Source organism: Castor canadensis, chromosome 2 (assembly GCF_047511655.1).
Source record: "Castor canadensis chromosome 2, mCasCan1.hap1v2, whole genome shotgun sequence".
Lineage (NCBI taxonomy): Eukaryota > Metazoa > Chordata > Mammalia > Rodentia > Castoridae > Castor > Castor canadensis.
In genome coordinates, this window is record NC_133387.1 from 101486438 (window position 1) to 101514375 (window position 27938).

A 27938-nucleotide genomic window follows, 5' to 3' on the forward strand; every position below is an offset into this window, starting at 1 on the left:
TTTTTAAAGATCATCGTCATTTCCTTGAGAGTAAACTATGTAGGATTAGAGAGGAAGAAGGATGGAAGCAGGCAATTCAGTTAGTAAACTATCACAATGATCCAGACAAGAGATTGTAGTGACTCCAACCAGAGTGGTGATGTGGAAGTGGAGAGAAATGAATGAATCTGCACACATTTTGAAGGAAAGACCAGAGGGTTCACCGACAAAGTGGATAAAGGGTCTAAGAGAAAGGAAGGAACCAATGCAAATTCAGGTTTTTGAGTCTAAACAGCAGAAGGGATGGAGACAGCGAGAACTGATATAGGGAAAACTGAGATGGGGAAACTGAGTAGGAGTGTATTTATAAAGGTGGCCAGGGACTTACTTTTGTGCATGTTAATTTTGAGAAGCTAATTTAACAGGTAAGTGAAGATGTCAAGTGCACAATTAAATATACGAGTCTGATGTTAGGGAAGCCAGAGATATTAATGTAATCATGGATAGTAATTAAAGCCATAAGAATGGATGAAAGCATCTCAAAAGTAAATGCAGAGAAGAATATAGACAGTGTAAGAGTCCTTATTTCGTTGGGCTGATGTGTGCACTTTGTAACATTTACAGAACTTCCACCTCTAAAGCCATCTTCCAGGGTAGAAAGAAGAGCAGAGCAACTCCCCAGCTATACAGCAGATGGGATCAGAGTCTCACCACTTCTACCCATCCACCCAAGCGAAAGTGGATTCTGAACTCCTGCTCTCAGTTCTTACACTTTCTTTTCCTTAACCCACTGTCAGCTTTTATCTTAGATGTCAACAAGTGTGTAACCCCGCTGAAGAGTTCGGTCCTCCTGTCCAAACGGTGGCGCTGTGCGTCGCCTCCAGGTCGCCCAGGCAGCCTCCCTTCCTAGGCTGCACTTTTTCCCATCTGGCCTGCAGAGGGAGCGTGTGAGGCGAGGGGCGCTCCGGCTCTCGCGGGCGATCCGCGAGGGGCGGGGGCCGGCGGAAGGGGCGGGGCCGGCGGAAGGGGCGGGGCCAGGCGTGGGACGTAGCTGCCGGGAGCCGGCAGTCAGCAGACGGAACACGGCGCTAGGAGAGCTCGTGGTTGAGGGCGCCTCGGACCGCCACGAGGCTGCCGGAGGCGGGCCGGTTACCCGCCGGCTGCTGGGATCGAGCCGGCGGCCCGAAAGGACGAGCGCCAGAACACCATGATCCCCTTGGAGAAGCCGGGGAGCTGCAGCTCCTCGTCTTCCGCCGCCTCCGGCTCGGGTCCGGCCGGCCGGGTTCAGAGCGCCCCGCCCCGGCCGCCTCCGCCCCACGCCCGCGGGCTGCTGACGGAGATCCGCACCGCGGTGCGCACCGACCCCTTCCAGGACAGCTACAGCCTGAGCCCGGGCCGGGAGCTGGGCAGGTGAGGGCCGGCCGGAGCGGGGCGGCAGGCGCGGAGCGTCCCCAGGAGCGCCGGGCCGTCGCGGCGCCGATAACGCTGAGGCCGGCTGATTAGCTCCCGGTGGAGCTGGCGTTGCGGGCGCCGATAACACGCGTTGTGACTTGGCATAAACTTGGGTGCTGGCGGTGACCTCCGCGTCCCCAGAGCCGGCGTGGGCTCTCAGAGCAGTCACTTTAAGTTCTTTGGCCGAGAAAGAAACCCTGACGAGCAAAGACTGGTCTCATCTGCCCCCGAGGGCCAGACGGCTCTCCGTCCTCGGCCTTTTGGGCATCTGTGAGGTTTAAAGGGTAAATGGGCGGGAGAGGCTGACATTTACCCCGAGTTGCAAGTCTGAAATAAAACCTGCGGCTTCAGGTCTTCCGGGTTTCTCGGTCCGCGGCTCCGGCTGCGTTAGCTGGCCACCGCCTTCTGTGGCCTACGTCGTGTCGTGTTCGTTTTCTTGGCTGGTTTTGTGCCATCCTGGTCCTGTGCTTTAAGTTCAGCTGGTTTCATTCGTAGGCTCTTGACCTCTTTCGCACTCTTTCTACTCTGCTGTTAGCTCTTGCCTTCTGCCTGACCCGCTCCTTTCAAATGGGTGTAATGGAGAGTTTAAAACTTGGTAAAGTTGTAAACGGTGAAGGCTGTTTGGGTGCTTTATATTTTGTATGTCGAAGAGGAGTGATGAAGCCACTTCTATGCGATTTTGAGAATCTTCTTCCCTGACAGCAGTTTAGAGTAGTCAAATGCGTTGTCTTTGGGGCCAGACCCAGTTCATGTCTTTGCTCTTCTCGCTGTGCTTGCCTTAGGTGGGTGTCTTCCACACACACCCCAGCCTCATTTTTGTCATTCATAAAGTCAGTATAATAACAGCACTTACCTTACAAAGGTGTTAGCGAAGACCAGTGGGCCTGGCACATAGCTTTCATGTTTGCTTTTATTGCAAGCATTTGTCCTGATTGCAAAATAGCTCCATGTTGTAATGGGTAGGGGCCTTACAGTTCTGACAACCTTCAGATGGGGTTTTGGAAGAGTCATTGATTACAAACTAAAAAACAAATGCAGGACTTTATAGCGTGTAGAGATGCTTCTCCCCCTCCCTAAGGAGGATGTGTATCTTTAAAATGTCTTGTATTAACAAAAGGAAAAATACCTTTTCAGAGTAAGACTTACTTCACTATGCTAGACGCTAATTGGCTGGCTCTGGGCCCAGTTTAATTATGACAGAAGGCGAGAACCCAGTGACTGACTCAGCGAGGTATTCTAATTCATTGAAATTCCGCACATTCGAAGTAAATCTGATCACTTTAAAAAAGGAAAACTAAGTTTTACGGTTTTGGGTTGAGCTGTCTGGCTTTGTTCCACAGAAGGAAAACTTGCATTACAAAATGTCTTCAGGTGGCAAGCACTGCCTTGTAGACTTTATAATGAATGTTTTAATCTGAAATACTGATTTATACCTTCCCAGGTATTGTGGTACTAAGTCCTCCAGCAATGTTTCAATTTTTGTTTTAGGCTCTATAAAATGAGAGCTTGTCTGTAAGGTTTTGTTTTGTATTTTTTTTGAGATTGTGGTGTCTTTGCTTTGTAAAAGGAATAAATCCTGAAACAACTGAACAATGCAGTTAGATACTTGATGTAAGAGCCTGAAACTGGAAAAGACAATTAATCTTTTTTTTTTTTGTCCCCTTTTTTCATCTTGGAGTTTAATGCAGTGGATAAGAACATGGGCTTTGGAGTCAGTCATTCTGGAACCAAATCTTGGCATTTACTAGTTTCGTGGACTTCAGTACATTACCTAACCATTGATTACCTCAGAGTTGTTGAGGGAATTAAATAAAACACTTCTGTAGCCTTAAGACTGTGCTTAGCTGAGCAGAAGCACTCAATAAATGTAATTCATTGGGCTATTCAATAAATGTTCCTATTCTAAATGTAACCAAGGAGCAAAAGTCAGAAAACCACAATTGCAGAATATGCCCTGTCTCTGTCAAAAGTAGTGAGGTCTTGTTGCAAAAGACATGGCATTATCAAATCTCAGGAAGTAAAAATTCTGCTTTGTGTTATAAGTAGTCCTTGTTTAACAGTCATAAATTTTTTCACTGTTACTTTTTTTTTTTTTTTTTGCAGTACTGGGACTTGAACTCAGGGCCTTCACCTTGAGCCACTCCACCACTCCTATTTTTGTGAAGGATTTTTCAAGATAGGGTCTGGAGACCTTTTTGCCTGGCTGGCTTCAAACTGCGATTTTCCTCATCTCTGCCTCTTGAGTAGCTAGGATTATAGGCGTGAGCCTCTGGTGCTCAGTTTAATATTACGGTTTTAACAGTTGAATATGTTTGTGCATGACCTTTTTTTCTAGTAAGGTAAAAAACTTGCCTAATGAGATCAATGTCAGTTCTGTTCCCCATGTGAGCCTTAAAGTAAATAGGGATGTCTTATCTCATTCTCTTCAGAGCATTTAGGCATAACAGGGGCAAGAAAGGATTTTTATAAGAGAATAGGAGAATGTTCAAGTTGAAAGACAATTTAGGAGTGTGTGTGTGCTTTTGGAGCGCTCAGGCCTTTACCTAAATTGATGTTTGTAATGGCTTCAGATTTAAACTTTATAATTACGTAAGCATGTGCCATAAGTTGTTATAATTTCCTTAGAAATACAGATGCTTGCTAAGTAATATCCATGTAGAAACTATCTTGTTTTAGAAGAAATGTTACTTAAGATTTTTTTGGCAGCTACTCCTTCATTTGAAGAATTATATTTGGGGTAATCTGATATTTTTGGACAGATAAAATTGGCTTGTGTGTGATTCAGCAACAGCAATTACTTAGGAAACATGTCATAATTTAAAATACATAAATTTAAAGATGTATTGAATATCAGTCTCTTTTTTAAAACTATAAATAACAAAATTGTGTAAAATTTGATTATTAAGCCAAATGCATTAGAAAGCTGAAAGCTATAGTCATTGATTCACCTCTTCAGGTGAGTGAGAAGGAACTAAATTCATTAAGGGAATTTACATTATCATGTGGAGTTCACAGTAAATTATCTCCAAGGACTGGGAGTATAGAGAGCCATTTGTCTAGTCTGTGCAGGGCCTGGGCTTGTTGTCCACTGACAACTTAAATTCACCTTCAGAACTCTTTGTTCTAAGATATTTTTGTGCAAATTTTTATCATTGCTTATATCATAAATCCTAAAATTCTCAAAACAATAAAAGTGTAGTTTTCTTTTTTATACTATATTTTAATTTAGTATAAATTTCTTCAGAATTTCTTTTTAATTTTTGTACTATATTTTTACTATGCCTTTTTGATAGTTTAGATGTTTAAACATACAAATACCATTGTGCTACAACTGCCTGCAGTGTGCAGAACAGTAACACGGGAGCCATAGGCTCTACCATTTAGGTTTATGTACACACACACAAAGATGTTTACACAGTGATGAAATTATTTGAGGATGCGTTTCTCATAACATATCCCCATCATTTAGTGATGTATGACTATATTATACTTATGTGTTAAGTACATAAGAGACTACACTAGTCTCTGAAAGTTATTTCCAAGTGTAACAAATCAATCACTATCCTTTATAGGCAAGATGGCATGCCACTGGAAGATTTTATGGGGGAAATAACATTTGAGCAGAGCCATAAAGAACGGATGAAATTTTGGTAGTAGTGATGTAAGGTACACTAACCATTGACAATAAAACAAAAAAGGCAAAGCAGCAGGAAAGTTCAACGAAGCGAAAAGGGCAAGTGGTCTGATATATTAAAGGTTATGGAGGTTAAGTTGCCATAAAACTTTTATATAATAAAATAAGAGCAGTATATCTACTCAGTTTACTACCTGATATATTTGAACTTGGACTGGTAGGTATAACTCATGTCACTTCCTCTTGTTATAATTGTCTCTGTATCTTTTCTTTCCCTCTATTCGGGATATTGTTGAGTAGTTTGCCCCAAGATGTTTCATGAAAACCTGAGTTCACAGTTTTGTGCGTGCTAGTGAATTAAAGATGTGTGAAATGAGTGAATAACTCTGAACATTATAACATCTGTGTATTCCAGGTAGTTTAGATTTTTAGTCAAGAAAGTAAACAGATAATACATCTTATGCTCTTTGACCCTCATCAGCTCCAGTATAATTGTGGCCCCAGTATCAGAGAAACTTTTTTTTTTAATGTTTTATAGAGGTCTTGATAACCTAAAGTTAAGGGTTGAGTTGCAGCTGCCGTTTTTTTACCATGGTATGCATGTTGGAACTCTTTGTGTATATGTAATTTAAGGAACTCTGATAATGCAATTCTGAGAATGTTTAGTGGGACTCTGCTCCTGGAATGTGGAATCCCATGCTTTGAATGGTGTGACTATGGAAGAAATAGCTCCCAGAATTCTCTTTGTATCTTCTTCTGTGAGGGCAGTATATGTTTTCTTAAGGCATTGTGTTCTGCTGTCTTACCGTTTTCAGTGGTGTGCAGTATCAGAACATGGATGAGGTTTTTTTAGCATAGCATAGTACAGGGGTTAGCAAGCTACAGCCATTTGCCTATTTTTGTACAGCTCAGAAGCAGATTTTTTACATTTTTAATAGTTGAAAAAAATAGGATTAAGTGATATTTAAAGGCATGGACATCTTAGGAAATTCAAATATTTAGTTTCCATGAAGTTTTACAGGAACCCAGAAATAGTCATTCATTTACCTTTGATGTATGGCTGCTTTTGCTCAACAATAGTAGACTTCATTAGTTACCATAGAGACCATCTGACCCACACAACCAAAATATGTACTGTATTTTCCTTTGCAGAAAAGTTTGCTGACCCTCAGTATACAGTAGATGATATGATGGAAAGAAAAGAATAAACCTAAAACCATAGGTAGGGAAGGAAGCACAGAAACAAATGTTGTGTCAGAGTGTAGCCGTAGATGTGGAAGGAAAGCAATGGTAACTGCATACCTAAAGAAATGCATGAGGACAGCAAGCAGGGAAATATAGGGAAGAGCTCCCCCAATTTAGCCATGGCTCTTCCTTTAACAAGGTTCTCAGAGTTTGCAGTCTAGTGATGGGCATGAATCCAGTTCTGTTTGCTAAATCATTTGCCTTTCCTTCTGCTCTTGAAACATATACTTTGAGACTAAATAAGTAGTGTTTTACTTCTTTGTACTGCTTTAAATTTTCTTTGTGGCATTAGTAAACATTTGTGTGTTTGATATGGGAGTACTTTGAGGAATAACCATTCAACTGAGTTCTTTCTAATTTATCAGGAACTGATTGCTGTGAATATTTTGAGGCTTCATTTCTCACCAGTATTTTACAAATCAAACTTTCTCTTTTGAAACTTCTGACGGTGAAGTCAGAAGTTCATAGATATGAAAAAAATAAAATTATTAATGTTTTTTTCTTTCTTAGAAGAACCCAAAGGTCATTGGGAACTTTATACAGCTTGATAGATGTTAACGTAATGATTTTGTGGGGCACAACAAAAGGGAGCAGTAGTTTTTGCTCTTTCTCTGAAGAAAAGACCTTTGATCTGAATAAGGGTGCTCTTAGGTACATTGTTATCAAATTGTACAGGTAAAATGCTATACCTATGGATTTGTCATTAAACTTTATTACTAGTGGTAACAAAAAATGTAGAGGAATAGAAATCATATTTGCAGTCAACAATAGCTGGTAAAAAAGAATTTGTATTCACAATTATGCCAGTAGTCTAAAATGGTGAATCAAAACATAGACAATCCAAATTAAAGCCTTTCATTTAAGTTTTTAGAAAGTATTTTTTAAAATATAATGTGAGCATATTGACTAAAAACTCAAGCGAGAAAAGGCCTGGCTAATTTATTTACAAGGCCAAAATGAAATATGACGACCCTATGAGGTTTTTAAACAAATATTAGGTCGTATTGTCTACCTTCCATATCTGTGAATTCACCCAACTATAGATAGAAAATGATCGGGGCGGGGGAGGGTGGGAATCAGTACTGAAAATATGTAGACTGTTTCTCATCACTCCTGAAACAATATACTGTAACAACTCTTTACTTAACATTTGCATTGTATTGGATATTATCAGTAATCTAGAAATGATTCCTAATATAAGGGAGGGTGTGCATAAGTTATAGGCAATACTATACCATTTTATATGAGGGACTTGATAATGGTATTAATCCATTCATGAGGGCCTCACCGCAGAACTAGTCACCTCTTAAAGGTCCCACCTCTCCATTCTATTGCATTGCTAATTAGGCTTCTAACACATGAACTTGTTTTCGGGGGTTGGGGGAACTGTCAAGCCAGAGCAGTTATTCTCCATGTAGAAAAATGATTTTTGCAGGTTGAGAAGTTACATTTTATTTGATACATATTTCAATTTATAGATGTGTAGCCTATAAAAAGTAGCAAATGCTGTTGCGTCCTTTGTGTTTGAATGAGCTAAATTTGAATACCCATTGCTGGATGTTTTAATAGTTTTATTTATTTAAATTTGCCACTTCTAGAGAGTTGTCGATTTTTTTGTTTGTTTGTTTGTTTTGGTGATACAGGGGTTTGAATTTAGGACCTTGTGCACAGGCAGGTGCTCTACAACTTGAGCTATGCCCCCAGCCCTTTTTGCTTTAGTTATTTTTCATTTGTTCCCTATGCTGACTTGAACCTCCTATTTACTCTTCTCATTGAAGCTGGGATGTTAGGTGCACACTGCCACACTCAGCTTTTATTGGTTGAGCTGGTTCTCATGAACTTTTTGCCAGGGCTTCAAACTGCTGTAGTCCTGATAGCCTCCACCTGCGTAGTGAGGATTACAGGAATAAGCCACTGAGCCCTACTGGGAAGTTGTCAACTTTAACGGTGAATATTTTTGTTTAATTCTAGGGGAAAATTTGCAGTGGTGAGGAAATGTATAAAGAAAGATTCTGGAAAAGAATTTGCAGCTAAGTTCATGAGAAAAAGAAGAAAAGGCCAAGATTGTCGCATGGAAATAATTCATGAGATTGCTGTTCTTGAACTAGCACAGGACAGTCCTTGGGTCATTAATTTACTTGAAGTTTATGAGACTCCATCAGAAATGATCTTGGTTCTGGAATAGTAAGTATTGTCTTCCTTTAACTGAGTCTGTTTGGTAATCTACACTTCCTTTACAGGGTGGCCATTATCTATGAGAATGTGCCAGGACCTGAATCTCTGAAAGGATTTCCAGATAATCTTCATATGCTCCACAAATATACTTTTACTACATTTACTGTCACCTGTTTCCCAGCTCTTATTGGATGCATGGATTTTTCTCCCCTTTATGGAGAAAATAAGGCCATGACATACTCCTCAGCATCCGTCCCTAAGTATCTCTGTCTTTACTGCCTCATGCCCTTCCCATTCTGTTTGAAGGAAGAGTCAGTTATGTAACCTTTTTTCGAGCTTCAGTTTTAGTCCCTCCTTCTTTAGTGGTTCTTTTTTTCCTTCTGTCTTCCATTATTTCAGTCTCTTCTAAAATTCCTCTTCCTCAGATTTGAGTTATCTTAAATTATTGTACTGTCTTTCTCTTTTACTTACCATACTTATTAAAAGAAAGGTCTGAATTTATAGCTTTCCTCACCTTCCAATCAATTATGTTCACTTCATGGTCCATTGATCTGTTCATGTGCCAGTATTGCATTCACTTTTCAATTTAATGTCATCTGCTCTTCTGAAACTTTCATGAGGTTGCCAACCCTATTTAACAAAATCTCTTCATTTTAGTTTTCATTCTGCTCTTTAAACCTATGATGCTGTACATACTTTCTTGAAATTATGTTCTTCCGTGCCTTTCACAACCGTTTATTTGTTTTAATTTTCTCAAAGTCTTTTACCCTTTTCTGTGTAAATATAAGTATTCCCCAGAATTCTATCAGTGTTACTGTCATCATATTTTTATGTTCTATGTATTTACCCTTAACAATAATATTTTTTTGTGGCTTCCACTATTATGTACATGCTATTTCCAAATCTTTCCAGCCTCATTTCCTCTCCTAAGCTTCAACTGCCTACTGCATATGCTTGTGTCCAACCCACAGATCATCAGCTCAATATCAATACTTTTACCTTGTCCCTTTAATGCCCATTTTTCTTTTGTTCCCCATTTCCATTGCTATATCCTCCTTTATTTCATTGCTTGTACTAAAAACATTGAAAATGTCTTTGATTCCTTTATCTACTTTAATACTCAGGCATGATGAATTACCAAGTCTCCCACTTTAACCTCTCCAGTAGTTTCTTAACTAATCACCCTTGCTTCCATGCTCGGACATCTCTCCTGCTTCTATTAGATAAGTAACAGAAACATAGATGTGCTGATATTATTCCCTTTCTTTGAAGTCTTTGGTGGCTTTTTTTGCTTCAGTGATAAGGGTTTTAAAACCGAAATCAGTATGATTTGGCCGAAAATTTTTCTTTTCTACTTTTAGTTTGAAAAGGAAGTCAAAGATACTGTGAATGCAGAGGTATCAAAATTCTCAGCCACATCAATAGATTGTTTCTGTGGAAACAGGCAGGTTATGTGTCAGCCATTATATTAAGTCTTCCAGCCAGCTTTATGTACATTATTTTATGCTTTGTACAAATAGTTTGTAAATTAGTATAGACTTAACTATACATTACTTATAAGTTTTAGAACAAGATTTAACATATGAGGAAAAAATCTTCAGAGAAAAAAATCAATCTGAAGTCATACCCCAGGTAACAGACCCAGGATCTAGGCCTAGAGTGATTCAAGAGCCTCTGTTCAGGCTGGAGGTGTGGCTCAAGTGGTTGAGCACCTCCTTTCCACCAAATTCAAAAAGAGAGAAAGAAACTCTGTTCTTAGCTGTATGCTGTGCTGTTTGCTTTCCCCTGGTAGTCAGGAGGTGATTCCTAGAGGAGACAGACATTAGCATTATGTATCAGTCATTGTTGCCTTACTCAGGATTTTTCAGATTGTTTTACCCTCATCCATCCTTCTCTTTCTGACTTCTTTTCTTCCTCATCTGCTAGTCCTTCTCCACAGTCACCCTGAATTCTAGGTATATTTTCCCTCAGCACTTAAAGATATCATTTCATTGTCTTTCTTGAGTTGTTTATGACAAGAAGTTTGTGGTATTCTTGTGTCACCTATGAATGTACTTCTTTATCACTGATTTTCAGGAATTTGGACATGATGTGCTTTGTGTTTGTGTTTACTCTGTGTGGGATTCGTTGAGTTACGTGGATCTTCGTGTTTATAGTTTTTATCAGATTTGGACTTTTTTTGACCATTATGTTACTAAGATTTTTCTGCCCCTGCCTTTCTTCTCTCCTTCCTTCAATTACAATGTGTTAAGCTGCTTGGTATTGTCCCACACGTCCCTAAGGTGTTGTTGATTTTGTTCAATCTTTTTTTTTTTCTGTTTCTGTCTGTACTTCAAATTAAATGGTTTCAATTGCTTTGTTTTAAACTTAACTGATTCTTTTGCAGTGTCTAATTCACTATGAAGACCATCCAGTAGCCAGGCATGGTGGTACATGCCTGTAATCCTAGCACTCAGGAGGCTGAAGCAAGAGGATCACAGGTTCAAAGCCCATCCTGGGCTATGTAGCAACACTTTGTCTTAAACAAACAAAACATTTTAGTTACTGTGTTTTTTTGATCTATAGAAATTCCATTTGGTTCTTTTCGTACTCTCCATCTCTTCCTTGCTATGTCTATAGTTTACTTTTAAATCCTTGACCATCTTTGTAATGCCTATTAAAGGTCCTTATCTGTCATTCCATCATCTTTGTTGTTTCTGAGTGTGGTTTTATTGTTTTTCATATTGGTTATGGATTATAATTTGTTGCATTTTCTGATGTCTAGAAATTTTTGGTAGGATGTCATACATATAGAATGTTATAGTGTGGAGTAGATTTCATTCCTTTAAAGGATGGTGACACATATTTTGGCAGGCAGTTAGTTTACTAATGGCCCAGATTGGTTAGGGCAGGTGTGGGGCTAGTTAGCCTTTGTATTACACATAGCCCATTGTTAGGGAGAAGGGGATGTTTGTTGATTGTTTTAGGTGTTTGGAATGGTATAAAAACTCCAAATGGCCAAAATTCAGATATTTTATCTTGTGTTCTGTAAATACTAGGAATTTTTCACCTTATATTTTCTCTGAAGTTCTTACCTGACCTTGCAGAGCTTCAAACTGCATGCATGTTAAAGTATTTTACCAAAGACTCCAGAACACTACTAAGCAGGTTTCTGGAGATCTTTGTGTGGCTCCCTACTCTCTGGTACTTTACCTGCAAACTCCAGCTACCTTAGCCTTTCCAAACTCCCGGCCCGTCCTGTCAGTTTAGCAAGGTTGCCTTATGCTGCTTGGATTCTTCCCCTACCAGTACAACTGTCCATAAATTGCCTCCAGAAAAGAAGCCAGGGAGTGAGGAGGGCACCTATTTGCTTCCTTCCTATCATGGTCCAACAGTTAGTTCATTTAATGGTGAAGTTTACATTTAAGCTTCAATTTACATTGAACCAAGAGGAATGTGGTGGTACTGATCAGTCAAGGCTAGCTTTTAAAGCTTTTTATAGTAACGTGCATTTGAAGTAAGTCCTAGAAAACTGTAGGTGGCAACATATATTGTGCTCATGTTTTTGCTGAGAAAGAGAGGAACTCCTTTTTTAAAACAGAACGGGTGACTAAGAAATCCTTGCAGTCACAATGCAGTTCCTTGTTTCAGTTGAGGAATCTAATTCTGAGTGGTGCTGACAAACTGGCCTGCCTATGCAGTGAACTGGCTGCACATCATGGTGCACCTCTTTCTGTTTGGGACTAAGCTGGCTTTGCTTATACTGTTTAAGTTCAGATCATTAAGTTCATATTAGCAGTATACAGTACTGCCAGACAGTGATTAAGTTACTCTTCAGTTTTGTTGTGTATGTTCACATATCCTTTCTTATGATTTATATTTTACTTTAATTTTGCCCTTCTCTAGTGCTGCTGGGGGTGAGATCTTTGACCAGTGTGTTGCAGACAGAGAAGATGCCTTTAAAGAAAAAGATGTTCAAAGACTCATGCGACAGATTTTAGAAGGCGTGCGCTTTTTACACACTCACAATGTGGTGCATCTAGATTTGAAGGTAAGACCTGGATTACTTTACCATTAGAGACTGCTGAAGAATGACACTCTAGCTGTAAAATGATTAGCAGTGTTTTGTTCAAATGTGTATCAAATTTCAATAGTAGAATGGAGTCCTCATTCTTAACCTCTAGCCAGTTAGTTTTATCAGGGTGATGATGCACTTGTAGATACATAGAAAGACAAATAATAATACAATTTCCAAAAAATGGAACTCAGAGAATATTGCTGGTATAGGTGAAGACTTCTTGATAGAGACAGAACTTAAGGTACAATTTTTTTAAAGTTAGTATTTAGATAAGTAGAGAATAATAACAGAAGGCTGCCTCACAAGAGTTAAGAATACTTGTGATGTCTTTTGGAAAAAAAATGTTTCACTGGAATTGAGAGGTCAAGTGAAGATAAAGTTGAGAAAAGGCCAGACTCCAAAGGCTTCAAATGTCATGAGCAGATAAATGGTTTTTGAATAGCTGGCAATAATATTTCAAAAGCAGTGTTTTGGAAAATTAGGTAATGTAAAGGAGAGAGTTGAGAGATTAGTAGCAGGTAGGTTTCTCATTTAAAGTTGTCAAGGACGGTGGGGACATTTTATCAGTTCACATACTTCAAGTGGTCACACAAAATGCCACTTGAAATTAAGTTAAGCAAAAAAGGAAATTTCATTGGCAGAAGAGTCCAGGGATAATTCTAGTTTCCATTACTGCAGTGTTCAGGGCTTAAAAGCTGTTGCCAATACCTGTGTTTTCATCCCTGTTCAGCTTTGTCTAGATGGTGCTCTTTTTTGCCTCACAGCTGTCCAGGAATTCAGCTCTGTTCACAGCTCTTTCAGAAGTTCTGAGATTCAGGCTAATTAGACCAGCCTGGATCAACATGGGAGTAATAAGTGTGCTACAATGGTTCTATTTCTGAAAGAATAGAAAATGGGGTGTTAGGAGTCAAACAGTAGATATCCACTGTGAATATAATTAATATATTTCTTGAGGTGACTGTGGTAGAATTAAGATCTCTTGTTGCTTCTCTGATTACTTTTATATCAAGTCCAGGTGTAGCTGTGGGAAGATGAACCAGTCCTTATGGAACATACCACAATGACCAATTCCCTAGTGTATATTCACTTACAAAGTCAGCCTCATTAGTCAGAGGAAATGGGATTAGGAAGGAAACAGCCTAAGAAGACTGAAATCCCTAAACCCTTAAAAGGCTTTCCTATCCTGAACTTCAGCCTGATCTCTCTCCACATCATCTTCTGATTCACCATGAACATGCCCTCTGGCAGAAAGTAGATGCTCTGTGACAGTGTTTCTCTGACTCTGACACACATCAGAATCACCTGGAAGGGCTTCTGAAAACAAATTCCTGAGCTCTAACGCTAGAGGTTCTTAAACAGGTAGGACCAGGTGATGCTTATACTTCAGGTCCAGAGACCTCTTTGAGAACAGCCATATGTCACATTCTTTAGCACCTTTGATATATCTTATATTATGTAAATAGCAGTGCATGAAGAAGCATTCTCAAGGAAAAGTGTTCAATGTTTGTAATTTGGAGTTCGACTTCTATAACAGCCTTGATAATGTCTTGTTTGAAATGAGGTGAAAGAGCAATAGATTTCCCTATATGTACTGGTTCTTACTGAAAAACACAAAGGAAAGAAAATTACTTGGAAGCTTTCTTTTCTCAAAGATACCAGTTTAAATTCATTATTTTAGTACTGTGGCTAACATGGATAGTTGCAACACAGTAGCCAATGATAGTAACAGTGGCATTTTTGAAGGATAGTGTGGATATTTGTGCACCCATATGTCCCAGGATGTTATTACTGAGGTCACCTTATTAAACCCTTTCATATGAGTTTTAGTATGAGTAGAAGAACTGAGGCTTTTCTTTTCCCCTTCAGTCTGTCAGAAGTTTGTGTTAGAAGTTCAAAGGTCCTCGCTCCGGGAAATTTTTACCTGTGCATCCCCTCAAGAACATTGGCCTCTGAAATCCTAACTTGAAGGGGCTGCATAAGTTAAGACTTAGTTTGTGTTGGCTCTAGAGAATTCCCAAAAGGAATGTTATATTGTAGTTTTTTCATATTTGATCTTTTTTTTAATTATTATTATTATTTATTTGTTGGTACCAGAGATTGAACTCAGGGCCTCTACTACTTGAACCATGTCCCCCAGTCCTTTTGCTTTTAGTTTGTTTTTCAGATAGGGTCTCGTTCTTCCCCCTTCCCAGCCTTAGACTCCAATCCTCCTGTTTACCGTCTGAGTAGCTGGAATTACAGGTTGGCACCACCCCTCCTAGCCCTGGTTCTGTATACTGTTTAACTTTCTAAAATCAAATGTTTTATTTTTTATAGTGTTTCGCTTGTTTTGTGATGTAAAAAAGTCTTCTAGGAACAGAACCCCAGTTTAAATAACATTGCACATATAGGAGATGAGCTTTCAATTTATTATAGCTCACCATTATTCACGAACTAATTAAGTAGCAAGTCGGACAAGTTGCAACACTGTGTGTCATGGATCTCTGATGTCACTTCAAAGCAGACCAGGTGAATATTAAATTCTTGAATACCAGGTTCAACTGTGCATTTACACAAGGAAATTATATCCCTTTCTTCCCAATACCTTCACTATAAATCAAATTCCTTTCTCTTCAATGCACTTGATGTAAAATTCTTTCCAGATTTAATAAAGGCCTTGACCATGAGATGGGCCTTTGATGTTGGCAACTGGACTGTCTATGTTGTCTACACCCAGAGACAACATAGGGTGTGTGTTGTCTTACACAGGTAGACTAAAGTAAGACAGGTAGACTAAAGTTCTCAGGCTTTTTTCTGCCCTCACATTCTTCACATGTGCAGGCAGACATGTCTCCGTGTGAACTGCTGGAGAGACACATATCTCTAAGAGATCTACTGAAATGGAGTTGGTGTGGGTATGACTGCCTGGCAGGCAGGAGTGATATCTATCAAAAGATTATTTCCAGTGGGACCTCTCTGAGTCTGGATAAAGACAGTCTATTGTCCTATACATTTAATAGTCATCTGTCTGGTGAAAATTTATGCTTATAATGTTGACTCTCAGTCTCTGAAAGAACTTCGAAGACTAAGTTTATATATAGATATAAAAGATTATTTTCCCACACTACTTCAAAGCTAAATATATTTTCTTTGTTTAACTCTGAAAATGGATAGTCCAATATATATTGTAACTTTGAGCTAGTAGGCTCATTAGTCTCAATTGTGTTTAAAATGGGAAATTTCTGTCCTAGAGACAGAATTTAGTTGGAGTTAGAGTAACTATTAAAATCACCCCTATAGAAAAGATAATTGACTCTAAGAGAAAAACCCTACTTGGTTTCAGTGCAGATGCTGAATAACCAGTTTGCCAGAAGACTGATTCACTGAAGACTCTCAGCCAAATACCTTAAATTGAGCATGGGAAATTCTTCAAGGAACAGCAGATGCAGATATAGGAGTCCACAAAATGGAAAAGACAAACTGTGACTAAGAGAAAGCTCACTCAAATTAGCCTAAAACATATTGCCAGACTAACAAATCTGAGAAGCAATAACTAGCAAAGTCAGAACAAAGCTAACAGTCCCACAGTAGTCTTAGTAATTTGGTGAATTGGTCATTTCGTATGATGGCCTGCTTTTTGTCAGGGGAGGACTGACCAAAAATAACACAAAGAAATCCAATCCTAAAATCCAGTGCTCTTGGTCTTTGAGTTGTCTTCTATTAGTAGGGTCTTTCAGCAGTGTTGATACTAGTATTCTGTTGTTAGTTTGTCCACCCTGCTAAACACATGGTTGAAAGTGAACTAGATGATGAAACTTTTTCCCAGTTGAGATTTAAGTTGAATCATTGGTAGTTTGAGGATCACTATATTACTTGAAAGCAAAGGTAACATCTAGACGTTTCTATACAGTTCCCCAAATTAATTTAATCAAGATTATTAACCTATTTCTGTACTCTAACCTGGGTTTAACAAAAAGTTAATTTATCCAAACTTCCATTGACTGAAAGGTTTCTTTGAAACCTTGTCCGTGATACTTAAAGACTTATTAAACAGCTCAGTCTCAAATTTATAATAATCTTAGCCACTAAATCAGTGGCGATTGTTCAGTAAATGTTAAATGGATTATGTACAAAGGTGAAACTACCAAGATACAGGGAAGGATTCCTTATAAATCAGGGAAATGTAGCTTTAGAAAAATCTCCTTATGACCATTGTCTTTGTAAGGATCTTCTGCACATTTCCATTGTTGTTAGCTCTCCATTGATCAACTTGCTGCTTCTTCCTTTTCCTTAGGTATTGTGTGCCCCATTTTTTTTTTTAATCATGAATTAGGTTCCCTTGAAAAGGAAGTTTAACTAAGCTTATTGGAAATAGGCATAATTCACCATCAAAGAACTGACAGAAATTAAGCTATACTTATATTTTACATAAAGGAGTAAGATCTGTTTTTAAAAAATAGTTGTGGCAAAAATGGCACAGTTGGCAGAGGCTATATAATAAGCATTTACTATTAAATTCCTTGAATTAGCACTGATTTTATGAGAAATGTGGTTTGTTTATGCATAGTAAGTAAGGAATGCATTTCTCAAGGAATGTAAAGTATAAACAAAATGTAGGGGAATAAATGGTATTTAGAAACATTTACGGAATGTGCATGTTTACAAATCATAAGTGAATCTCAAGCAGATTCAATGAACATTTCCCATAGCAATAGTTCAGTTGGAATTTTATATGTACTGGAAAAGGCATTAACATGTTCAATGATGAATATGTGTCCCTAAGCCAAACTTCTTCTATCAAATTTGCCTGAATTTTACTTTACTATAATATTAACATACTAAGGGTAAAATTACCTTGAGATGTCTGGGGACTCATAATCTTGGTGCTAACATGAATGTTTTTATAAGAACTCTCTTGAAAACTAACCAAGGGTGCCAAGGAGAACTCCTTAATCTTTTCCAAGGGTCCCCAATGAACTAATTACTTCCCACTAAAGCCACCTCTTAAAGGTCTTACCCCTCTCATTTCACCACTCTGACAACCACCAACAGTCAAGGTCCCAACAGTGAAACCTTGCGGGGGGTGGGAATGACACATTCAAACCATAACCAAACCATATAAAATAACTACAAGCTAGTTGACAAAGAAAATGTAACCTACCTTTTGTCATTGACTTCAGAACCCAAGATGTCTTTTCCCCCACCTTGCCAACCCCCCCCACCCCTGCATTTTCTTTCCAAGTTCATACCTACTATCTTTCCTAGCCCTTTTGTCTTGACAGTTCTCCAGCTCTGCAGGACTTGCTGAGATCCTTTACTGGTAGCTTGTGCTTGCCTCAGGGCTCATCCCTCTGTCTGGAATGTCCCCTGCCTATCACAACTCCGAAATAACTTTTCCATGACTGACTTCTTATTAAGGTTGTCCTCTGCTCCTTCAAATGTTGCTTTTTCTGAGGAGGCTTCTCTGACTCCCATAAAGAGAACATGCATATGTGCTCACCCCAATAGCCAATCTCTTGCCCTTTCACTCTACTCTGAGTTCCCAATAGCACTTCAAATTGCCTGAGGTTATATTTTGTATTTGTGCTTATTTGCCCTCTTTAGAATGTGAGGCTTCAGGCTGAGAGCATAGCTTAATGGCACAGCACACTCTTAGCATGCATGAAACCCTGGGTTCAATCCCCAGCGCCAAAAAATGCATACTTGTTTCTAGCGTCATAATATAAAGCTCCAAAAAAGAATACTCATGTCTTGTTTTCTGTTATTTCCTCAGGGCAGAGCATAGTAAGCAATCAGTAAAAACTTTTTGAATAAATGTTGAAATCCTTCATGTCTGCTTACATACTAACTCTGTATTTTTCTAAGGTAGAATTAATCCCTCTTATTTATTTACTTGATTATTGCCTGAGCACTTTGTATATACTGTGTGCAGTACAGCATAGCACACAGCAGAGTGAGTTGAGCCTAATAGGTTCATCTCTTTCTCTCCTGATTAGGAACTCTTTTGATCCAGAGTCTCTCTGTGCAGCCCAGGCTGACCTGGATCTTGAGATGTAGGCCAAGCTCACCTTGAACTCACTATTCTGCTCCCTCAGCTTCTCAAGTGCTAGAATTACAGCTGTGTGCCACCACACTTGGTAATCATGAACTCTTTAACAGTAGAGATTTCTTATTACTAATGTTTATACTACCTCCATCCCTGACACCAAAGAGACACTGCCTTCCATTAATAACAGCACTGACTGCGATGTTAAACCACTGATCAGTACTGTGGCTCCTGTCCTCATGAATCTGTAGATTCTTCCTTTTCTCTGTTTCTGAATTCAGACTTTGATAAACCTGCAAGAACTTTCATAATATAAAAAGGTAGGATGGATGGTTGGGTAGATAGTAAGACCCTTTTTAAAGAGAAGACCCATTATTTCTGTTCCCTTTTTCATATGGCAGCCCTTCACATTGTTGAAGTCATTATTACCTGCTTCATTACCACTGTAGGTCTTTTCACTAAGTTGATGCTAGGCAAACAAAACCAGGAAAAACAGATGTTCCAGTCAGAGGGAGTACTGTATACAAACACATTATTGAGAAAAGGAACATGCTCTAGTGCTACTCAGTTTCACTGAATCAAGGAGAGAGTGGCATATGGTGAATCTGGAGAGCTAGGTAGGAACTAAACCTAGCAGGGATTTATATATCCCATCATGGATCGTGGGCATTACTAGAGCAATAGGAAGCTACTGAAGAGTTTAGGCAAGGGAAAACATCAGATTTAAACAGTACAAAAGATACTGCTGGCTACAGTAGGCAAGAGATCCTAGCAAACTGTTGAAGAGGACATTACAGTTGAGTAAGAAGTGATAGAAGCTTTCTGTAGATGAGTAAGGGAGGCAAAGTCTAAAAATGCTTAGAATTTAGGATTTAAAATCAACATGATATGGTGATGTGTTTGTTCAGTGAAGGAGGAAGGAGGAAAAGAAGAATGACCAAGATGATTCTTAGAGTTATCTCCTATACTGATGGATGATCATAGCATTCACTAAGATACGCCCATCATTGGCAGAAAGAATATTGGATTGGAGAGGGAAAATATGAGTGGTTTTAGTCATGCTGAATTTGAGTTGGCATTGAGAGCTCAGAGGGGAAGGATTTAATAAGCAGTTGGTTGAAGATGTCTGAAAGAGATAAAAATTTGTGAGTCATATGGTCTAAATGATGCTTAAGCCTTGGTTGCAGATGGACTGCAAGGTGAGAGTATAGTGAGGAAAAGGGCCTCAAGATCAAGCCATGAGAAACCCAACATTCAGTGGACAAAAGCAAGCAGAGATAAGAGGAACACTGGGACACTGTGTTATGGAACCCAAGAAGAAAGGAGTATGTGAACAAGGGAAGAATGGGCAACAATATCAAACGCTGCTAATAATGGGGTACAGAAAAAAGCATTGAAAACTGTCATCGGGTTTTGTGACTTGTGGTAGAATAAGATGACTGAAATCAGTTGAGTGGTTGGATAGGAATGGAAGGAAAGAAAATGTGAGTATTCATTTTCATTTAGAGAACCACAGTATGATGGAGGAGAAAAAAAAAATAAACATTTAACAAAACAATGGATGAGTTTGCCATGTCGGAGATGCTGGGGAGCACAGAAAGAGCAGCCATCAAGCTCTCCCTGGAAAGAGGGAGAAGCCAGGGAGGGCTTTGTGCAGAAATTGGTGCTTTATAGAAACCCACCATGCACTGAGTGAGTGAAGAAAATAAATTTGTCAGGAAGAGGAGAGAGTTTCCTGAGCAAAGGCAATGCATATGCAAAAGTGTGAGATTTGAGAGAGTATGTCCAGTATGTCTACTTTAGGGCTTCCAGTCTGTTTGACTTGGACTGCAGATTGCCTGAGAAACAGTGACAGGAGATTAATCTAGGAAAAGAGGCAGGGGCCAGATCTTAAAACACTGAGTGCAGTGCAAGGTATTTGTAATTTGTCATTACCAGTGCTTCTCAACTTACTTAACTGTGAATGGCAGAAGACAGTGCAGACTCTTTCTAAAGTGAATACAAACTTTTCTTTCTACATTCTAGTAGAAAGAAAACTTTTCTTTTTACATTCTAGTTTGTAATACATTCTTAACTTTTTATGTGAAAGTATCGGGTGATTTTCTGTTGGTAAAAATGAATCTAGGTATATAACTTCATGGATTTTGTGGCTTTGATGTCCCTTGCCCATTACCATGTACATCCTCACCCCCACCCCCATTTGTGAGTGTGTCTGTTTCTCACGGCCTGCGCAAGCTTGACCTCCTTCTAGGAATCTGACTGGGAGCTACAGGAGATTGAGAAAAGACAAAAGACAAACATGCAAAAATGCTGGGATCAGGTGGGCTGGGTGCTCTGATAAAGACACACAATAGCCACGACCACCTCCAGCAAGTTTATTATATACAGTGGCAAACAAGGAAGTGGGATAGTGAAGTCAGCAGAGCATCAGTTCTCAGGGTGTCGTGACCTTGTAGTTATCGGGAACAGGGGAAACTAGGTCGCTACTTTCTGCACATACTGTTCGTGTTTGAAGGTCATGGTGTAAACATCCTTGTTCTCACGCTAAGCAGCTGTGCTGCATTTTGCTCTTGCTCACTTCTGCAGCTGGGGGCTGTGCCGATCCCAGCCTGCAGATTATTTGACATGGCTGTGCTCATGTCAAATTCTCATAGACTTCTTATAATCCACTCTCCATATCTGTTGGTGATGAGCAAGGACATGACAGCCATCACCATCAGACTTGCATACAGTCAGCTCTCAGTATCCATGGGTTCTGGTCAATGGATTCAACCAACCGTGGAAAATATTTGAAGAAATAATTGTGTCTGCACTGAACATGTACAGATTTTTTTCCTTGTCATACTTTAAACAGTATTAACCACCTATTTATGTAGCATATACATTATATTGTAAGTAATGTAGAGTGGATTTCAAATAGTAGGGATATGTGTAAATTATATGTAAGTATTACACCATTTTATATAAGGCATTTGAACATCCACAGGTTTTGGTATCCACAGAGTTCTGGAATCATTCCTCCACAGAGACAGAGGGAATATATTGTACTGAACAATCAAGGATGGGTTGAAGGTGGGGCGAAAAAAACAGGTTATCTGTAATGGTCTGGGTAAGAAATATTGAGAGTCTAAACTCTAAGTGTGGAAATATTGAGATTTTGGAGATGGAATTGACATGACTGGTCACCTCATAAGATGTGAAAATGAAGACCCACTTTAGGGTGATTTCCCAGTGTTTTGCTTGGGGATCAAGATTGGGAATACTGCTCTGAGATGTTTACTGAATTGAAGGCCTGCTATGTTTTGGTAGTTGAAAGTGTGTGTGATACATTCACCAAGTGCGAAGAGATGATTTTAACTGAATCCATGAGTCTTGAAAGGACTTAGAGTAGAAGTCATTAACATATAAGTGTCAGCTAAAGCTTTGGGAGTAAATGAATTGTCTGAAAGTAGAATGCAGAGTGGTGGGAAAAGAGGGCCAAAAGAGAAATCTTGAGCAGGGTGAAAGAAAAAAAATTCTGAGGAAATGATGAGAGATCTATAAGAGAAAGAGAAGAGATCCAAGAGGGAGAAAATGATAAGGCCTGAAATAGAATTCGATGAGTCTTTGGTTATTAAAGTTATTGTGACTTCTGGGCACCGGTGGCTCACAGCTGTAATTCTAGCTACTCAAGAGGCAGAGATCAAGAAGATCATGGTTCAAAGATAGCCCAAAGCAGATAGTTGTTTGGACCCTGTCTCGAAAATACCCAACACAAAAAAGGGCTGGTGGAGTAGTTCAAGTGGCAGAGTACCTGCCTGGCACCTATGAGGCCTGATTTCAAACCTCAGTACCACCAAAAAAAAAAAGTTACTGTGACCTTAGTAGATTTAGTTGGATTGGAAATTTTTCCATGCTTTCAAGAAGCTGAGCTTAGAGGGAATAGCAAGAGTAAGTGTCCTGGCTGGAAAGAGATTCAGGATCTTCAGGGATAGCTGTTATAGAAACTAAGGAAGAACCAGTATAGGGGAAGAGATTGGAAATACAATACAGTGGTAATCCCAGCTATGTGGGAAGCATAGGTAGGAAGATTACATACGGTCCTGGGGTGGTCTGGACAAAAAGCATGAGAATCTATCTGAAAAATAACTAAAGCAAAAAGGGCTGGGGACATAGTGCAAGTGGCAAAGCATGAATACTTGAGTTCAAACTCCAGTACTGCCCAAAAAAAAAGGTAATTCTTTAAAAAATGGATGCTTTCTCAATCTCGGTTTCAAAGGTGAAATTTGTGTTTTATGGGTACATGTTTTGTATACTTAATTATTTTATTAATTGGGAGACATATTTTTTAGCCTCAGAATATTCTGCTGACAAGCGAATCTCCATTGGGTGACATTAAGATAGTTGATTTTGGCCTTTCAAGAATAATGAAGAACAGTGAAGAGCTCAGAGAAATTATGGGTACTCCAGAATATGTAGGTAAGTATCCATAAGATAGGTATTTGTATGATTTTTGTGTTTGGGTTTAGAGAACTGATATGTGACCAGATTTATCGTAGGTTTTGCCACCTACTGTATTGAAATTTTACCACCTGAAATTCATGCCTTTGGATTAAATTTAGAAATGAAAATCTTTCAAGAGTAAAGTAACCAAACTGGTGATCCCCTTCCTGCAAGGCTAAGAGTGTTTTTTGTGGGGGGTGGTTGGGTTATTTTCCTTATTGGGGTTGGGTCCCAGTACTATTGCATGTATAAACTGTACCACTGAGCTGTGACCCCCTAAACTCAAGGCTAAAAGAATTTGAAGGGATTACTTATAAAAGGAACAGAAGAAGACAAGGACCTTTGAAGAAGCTTGGATTGATAAATTGTCAACTCTGGGGTTCTATAGAATTATGGATCAGAAAGGGCATTCTGGTTGATCTGCGCAAGGTGGAGGGCTCTGGTAGGTGGAAAAAGGAGTTTAAACATGAAGAGTTAGCAGGAAAAGAGCAGCTGAAGTGATGCACCATGGTACAAATTGGGCAGAAAAAGAAGTAAGCTATGTTTGTTCTGTTTTTTGATAGACTGCAAGGAAAATGAGGAGGCGAAGGATTAGTGGTTTCATTGATACTTTTTAAAAGTATCTAGTAGAGTAAGTAAGGTCATTGAATAATTTAGGGGTTGTACACAGAGAATGGCATATTAACATTTAAAAATACAGTGATGAAACAGCTCTTTATAATTGAGAGACCTTGGCTATTGCTCTAGCAAGGCAGCTTTTCAGGTGAGGCATTCAATTCAAGAAGTGCTGATGCAGGCTGTGTGGGTCATGGACATTTTGAGTGGGAGTGCCTGCATGCTGGCAGCCTGGGAGATAAGGGAGGGTGGCGCTGGGCCTGAGGGTAGGAGTCTAAAGTAGACACCAGGAGAGCCAAGGGAAAGTGGTCTCCTTTCCCAAGAAGAGGGAGGAAAGGAGACAGAGCTGAGGATACTGGGGATATGTTTTAAGAGAAAAGGGAACAGGACACAGAAAGACCAGAGGGTAGGTGGAGTCAAAACAAACCTGTATGACAATGACAGTATGAAAACTAATTCCGTTTTAAAGTCCTATTTCAGACACATCCCTAATTAGGGAATAAAAGGGACCACAAGCAGAGAAACAACCTTCAAAATTATTTTTAACATTTTTTTTTGTGTGTGTGGACTAGGGTACTTAATTTTCTCTATACTGAGTGATATGTATCATGACCTCTAAGAAAAGATCAGAGATGTGACTTAACAGTATTAGAGAAAGTAGAAAACCAAATATTGTAGCCAGTTTTAACAGTTAGAACATTGTAAGCTAGAAGAAATACAGAAGACTGAAAAATGAAGGGCTATGAGCTCCAATATCAGAATAGCAGTTATTATCCTGAGTGAGGTGGGTTGTTTTGTTTTAATGTCTTCTGCTCCTGGTAAATTCTAAATTTCATACTAAGAGTCTTTTTCCTTATAAAACAGAATTGCCTTCTCTATTTTGAAAGCTTAATTCAAATAAAAACTAAAAATAAGCCAGATGCCAGTGGCTCACAACTAATCCTAGCTACTTGGGAGGCTAAGATGGGAAAGATGAGTTGAGGCCAACCTAGGCAAATAGTTTGCAAGGCTCCATCTCTAAAATAACCAGAACAAAAATGAACTGGAGGTATGACTTAAGCAGTAAAGCACCTGCTTTACTAGTGCAAAGCCCTAATTCAAACCCCAGTCCCACCAAACAAGAAAAAGAAAAAAAAAAACTAGAAATAATACAAAAGCATATAGCACAGAAAAATGAAGGAACTCTTTCTTCTTTCTATCCCTGGCTTGCCTTTTCATGGGTGAGTTTATGCCCCCAAGTCACTTTGTACATGCAGAAATTAGATCTGAGTTCCAATCTGTATTGCCATCTGTGTGACATTGGTCCTTACATGTTTGCCTAAGTCACATTCCTTTGTCCAAAAAAATGGGGCTAGAAATAATACCGGCCTCATAGGCTATTGTAAGGATTCAATGGATTTACCATTTAAAGCTCATAAATAAGTGTTTAGCACATAATAAACATTCAAAAAAGGGTCTTTCTTCTCCTAATCTTTTGCTCTGTGATCTGTTTTACTTTGAGCCCCTCCAATAATTTGGATGCCAGACATTTCATTTTTAATTCCCTAGTTGTGTCTTTTTAAGCTTTACATAATACTCATAACCTTTTATCAGTTTAGCTATTTCAGAACTCAAAATTGAGGAAATTATCATACCTAACACTTCTCTCCTAAACTCTTCTTCCTCCTTTAAATTCAGTGGCTATCCCAAACTATTAGTAGATATGTGAACTGAAGTACTTAGTTTTTTCCGAGAATTAGAACATTTCCTTATTAGAACAATTTCTTATTGTAATTACCACAATTTTCTAGTCTTTGTTCTATTTTTACATGAATTCAGTAGTTATTGCCTGTGTCTGTTTATATACTTTAGAAAAAAATCATCACTGCTTAACTGAATTATGAGATTTTTGTTTTCAAGGATAATACAGAATTTCTCCTGAGTCTTTGCGTATTTGCAAATGTCTATTACTTTTATGTGTGACAGCAATTTAGTTATTATCAAAGCATACTATTTTTCTCAGCTCTGTAGATGCAACTTCATTGGCTATTCTGTGATGCATGACTTCCTTGGATGCCCAGTTTTTCTTAAGCTTAATAAAGACTCACTTTGTTAATAGATGGACGTCAATGTGCTGGCTGCCACATAAAGAATAGATCAAAGGAGTTTGGAGAGGGGTGGGCCAAGTAGCTGAAGGCCAGGTGAGAGGTGAAATTGCCATGAGTGAGAGTGGAGCCATGGGGAAGAAGAGACAAAAGCTGTAATCTAGAGGATGTGAGAAGAGAAAGATGTGAAAAAGTTCTTATACTGAAAGTCTTCAACTGTTTTTTAAATACTAGGAGTCAATAATGAGGGTAGATGTATGAAAAGTTAACAACGTAATTATAAACATCTAGTTAAGACTTTATATTAATTCTCATTAATTTTATTTATTTCATTTTAGCCCAAGCCTGATTATAGTGCCTAATAACTTCTAATGTTTATATTATGTCTGAGAACAAATTAGGAATTCTTTTCAGAAAGCTAAATGTTCTCTTCTGTTTCTGATACTAGCTCCTGAAATTCTTAGTTATGATCCTATCAGCATGGCAACAGATATGTGGTAAGAGTTATTTATGAAAAGTTGATCAAATTAGTTCCAAGAATTGAATATGATACTAATTTTCCCTACATTTTCTTTCTGATTTAGGAGCATTGGAGTGCTAACATATGTCATGCTTACAGGAATATCACCTTTCTTAGGTGATGATAAACAAGAAACATTCTTGAACATCTCACAGATGAATTTAAGTTATTCTGAAGAAGAATTTGGTGGTGTTTCTGAGTCAGCTATTGACTTCATCAAGAAACTTTTAGTTAAGAAACCTGAGTGAGTGTTAAGGTTCATCTTTATCTTTTGGGAGGCAGAAGTAGGGGGTGCTAAAGATCAAAAAAAGGGCCATGCACATGCTAGGCACGCACGAACACAGCCTGATTCTTACCAGTTTACTTTTGTTACTGTTTTGGGACTGGGTCTACATATATATGTAGCACCTGGCACTGTCCATTTAATCTAACCTTGGACTCCTTATCCTCCTACCTTAGCTAAGTAAATAAATGAGTGCCCCTGTGCCCAGATGTCAACAATTTTTGAGTGGCCTGCTCCAAACAAAAACAGTTCAACAAGTAAACCACCAAAAGAAAAGGCACAAAAATGTAGGCATAAACTAGATGAAATCCTTGGCCTGGTGTATCTGTTAAAAAAAAAATGGCAAAAATTAGAATATATAGAAAATTTGAACTGCACCTCAGTATAATAGGACTGAAATATTAGCAAAACTGTATTATTAGAGAGATGTCATGCAGTGAGTGACAATCATAATTGCTGTTTAATAGAAATCGACAGTGAAGTAACAGCAGATACCTTCCAGTTGTTTCTGGTCTCTCAAGTTTTTCAGAAATGCTTCATTTAAAATACTATTCTTCATTAGTATGGGGAATTGTTTCCAAATTCCAAAACTTATGGTTTTATTTAGGAGTCACAATAAGTTTTTTGCTGACTCTTCTTACTTCTCAAAATATGATACAACAAATATTAGTAACTTATGCTCTAATTTTTAATGAAAGTTTTAATGTTTTGTGTGTGAAATGTATGTCTTTATACAGAGGTCGAGCTACTGCTGAAGAATGTCTAAAACACCCATGGTTGACACAGAGCAGTATTCAAGATCCTTCTTTCAAGGTGAAAGGAACATTAGAAGCAAATGTTCTTCAAGGTGATTTTGTGCCTGAAATTCATGCAGATATTGAAAAACCAGAAACTGAGGAATCACTTGTAACAGAAGAGTTAATTGTAGTTACTTCATATACTTTAGGACAATGTAGACAGTCTGAAAAAGAGAAAATGGAGCAAAAGGCTGTTTCCAAACGATTTAAATTTGAGGAACCTTTGCTACAAGAAATTCCAGGAGAATTTATCTACTGAGCAGTATTTTCCTTTAGAACTTTAAACTTTCTGCATTGAAAATGTTAATATTATTTATGGACTTCTGGCCAAATGGTATATGTACAGGAAGTGGATAACCAGGTATCACTAATGGAAACAAAAATAATTTTCTCAAACTTGTGGAGTTAGGAGATTAGATTTATAAAATTGCCAACCAGGATGTTTAACAGTTGATCTTTTTCAATGTTCTTGTTAAGAAGGGAGATGTTTGCACCTTTTAATTCTACATCCTGTTGTCTAGAATGAGAATTTATGTACAAAGATGTTTGTTTTCACTTTCTTAAAAATCCCAGTAAAAGTGCCAAAACTA

At 38.6% G+C, this 27938-nt stretch overlaps 1 protein-coding gene across 1 annotated transcript; it reads left to right on the plus strand.

Moving 5' to 3' along the window:
* Positions 1-1012: 1012 nt before the first annotated feature.
* Stk17a (serine/threonine kinase 17a) lies at positions 1013-27938 on the plus strand. The gene is made up of 7 exons (XM_020171616.2): positions 1013-1389; positions 8282-8494; positions 12371-12515; positions 22899-23025; positions 26197-26245; positions 26333-26512; positions 27289-27938. Exons 1-7 carry the CDS (start codon positions 1187-1189, stop codon positions 27605-27607), a joined length of 1236 nt encoding a protein of 411 aa, XP_020027205.2. The 5' UTR covers positions 1013-1186; the 3' UTR covers positions 27608-27938.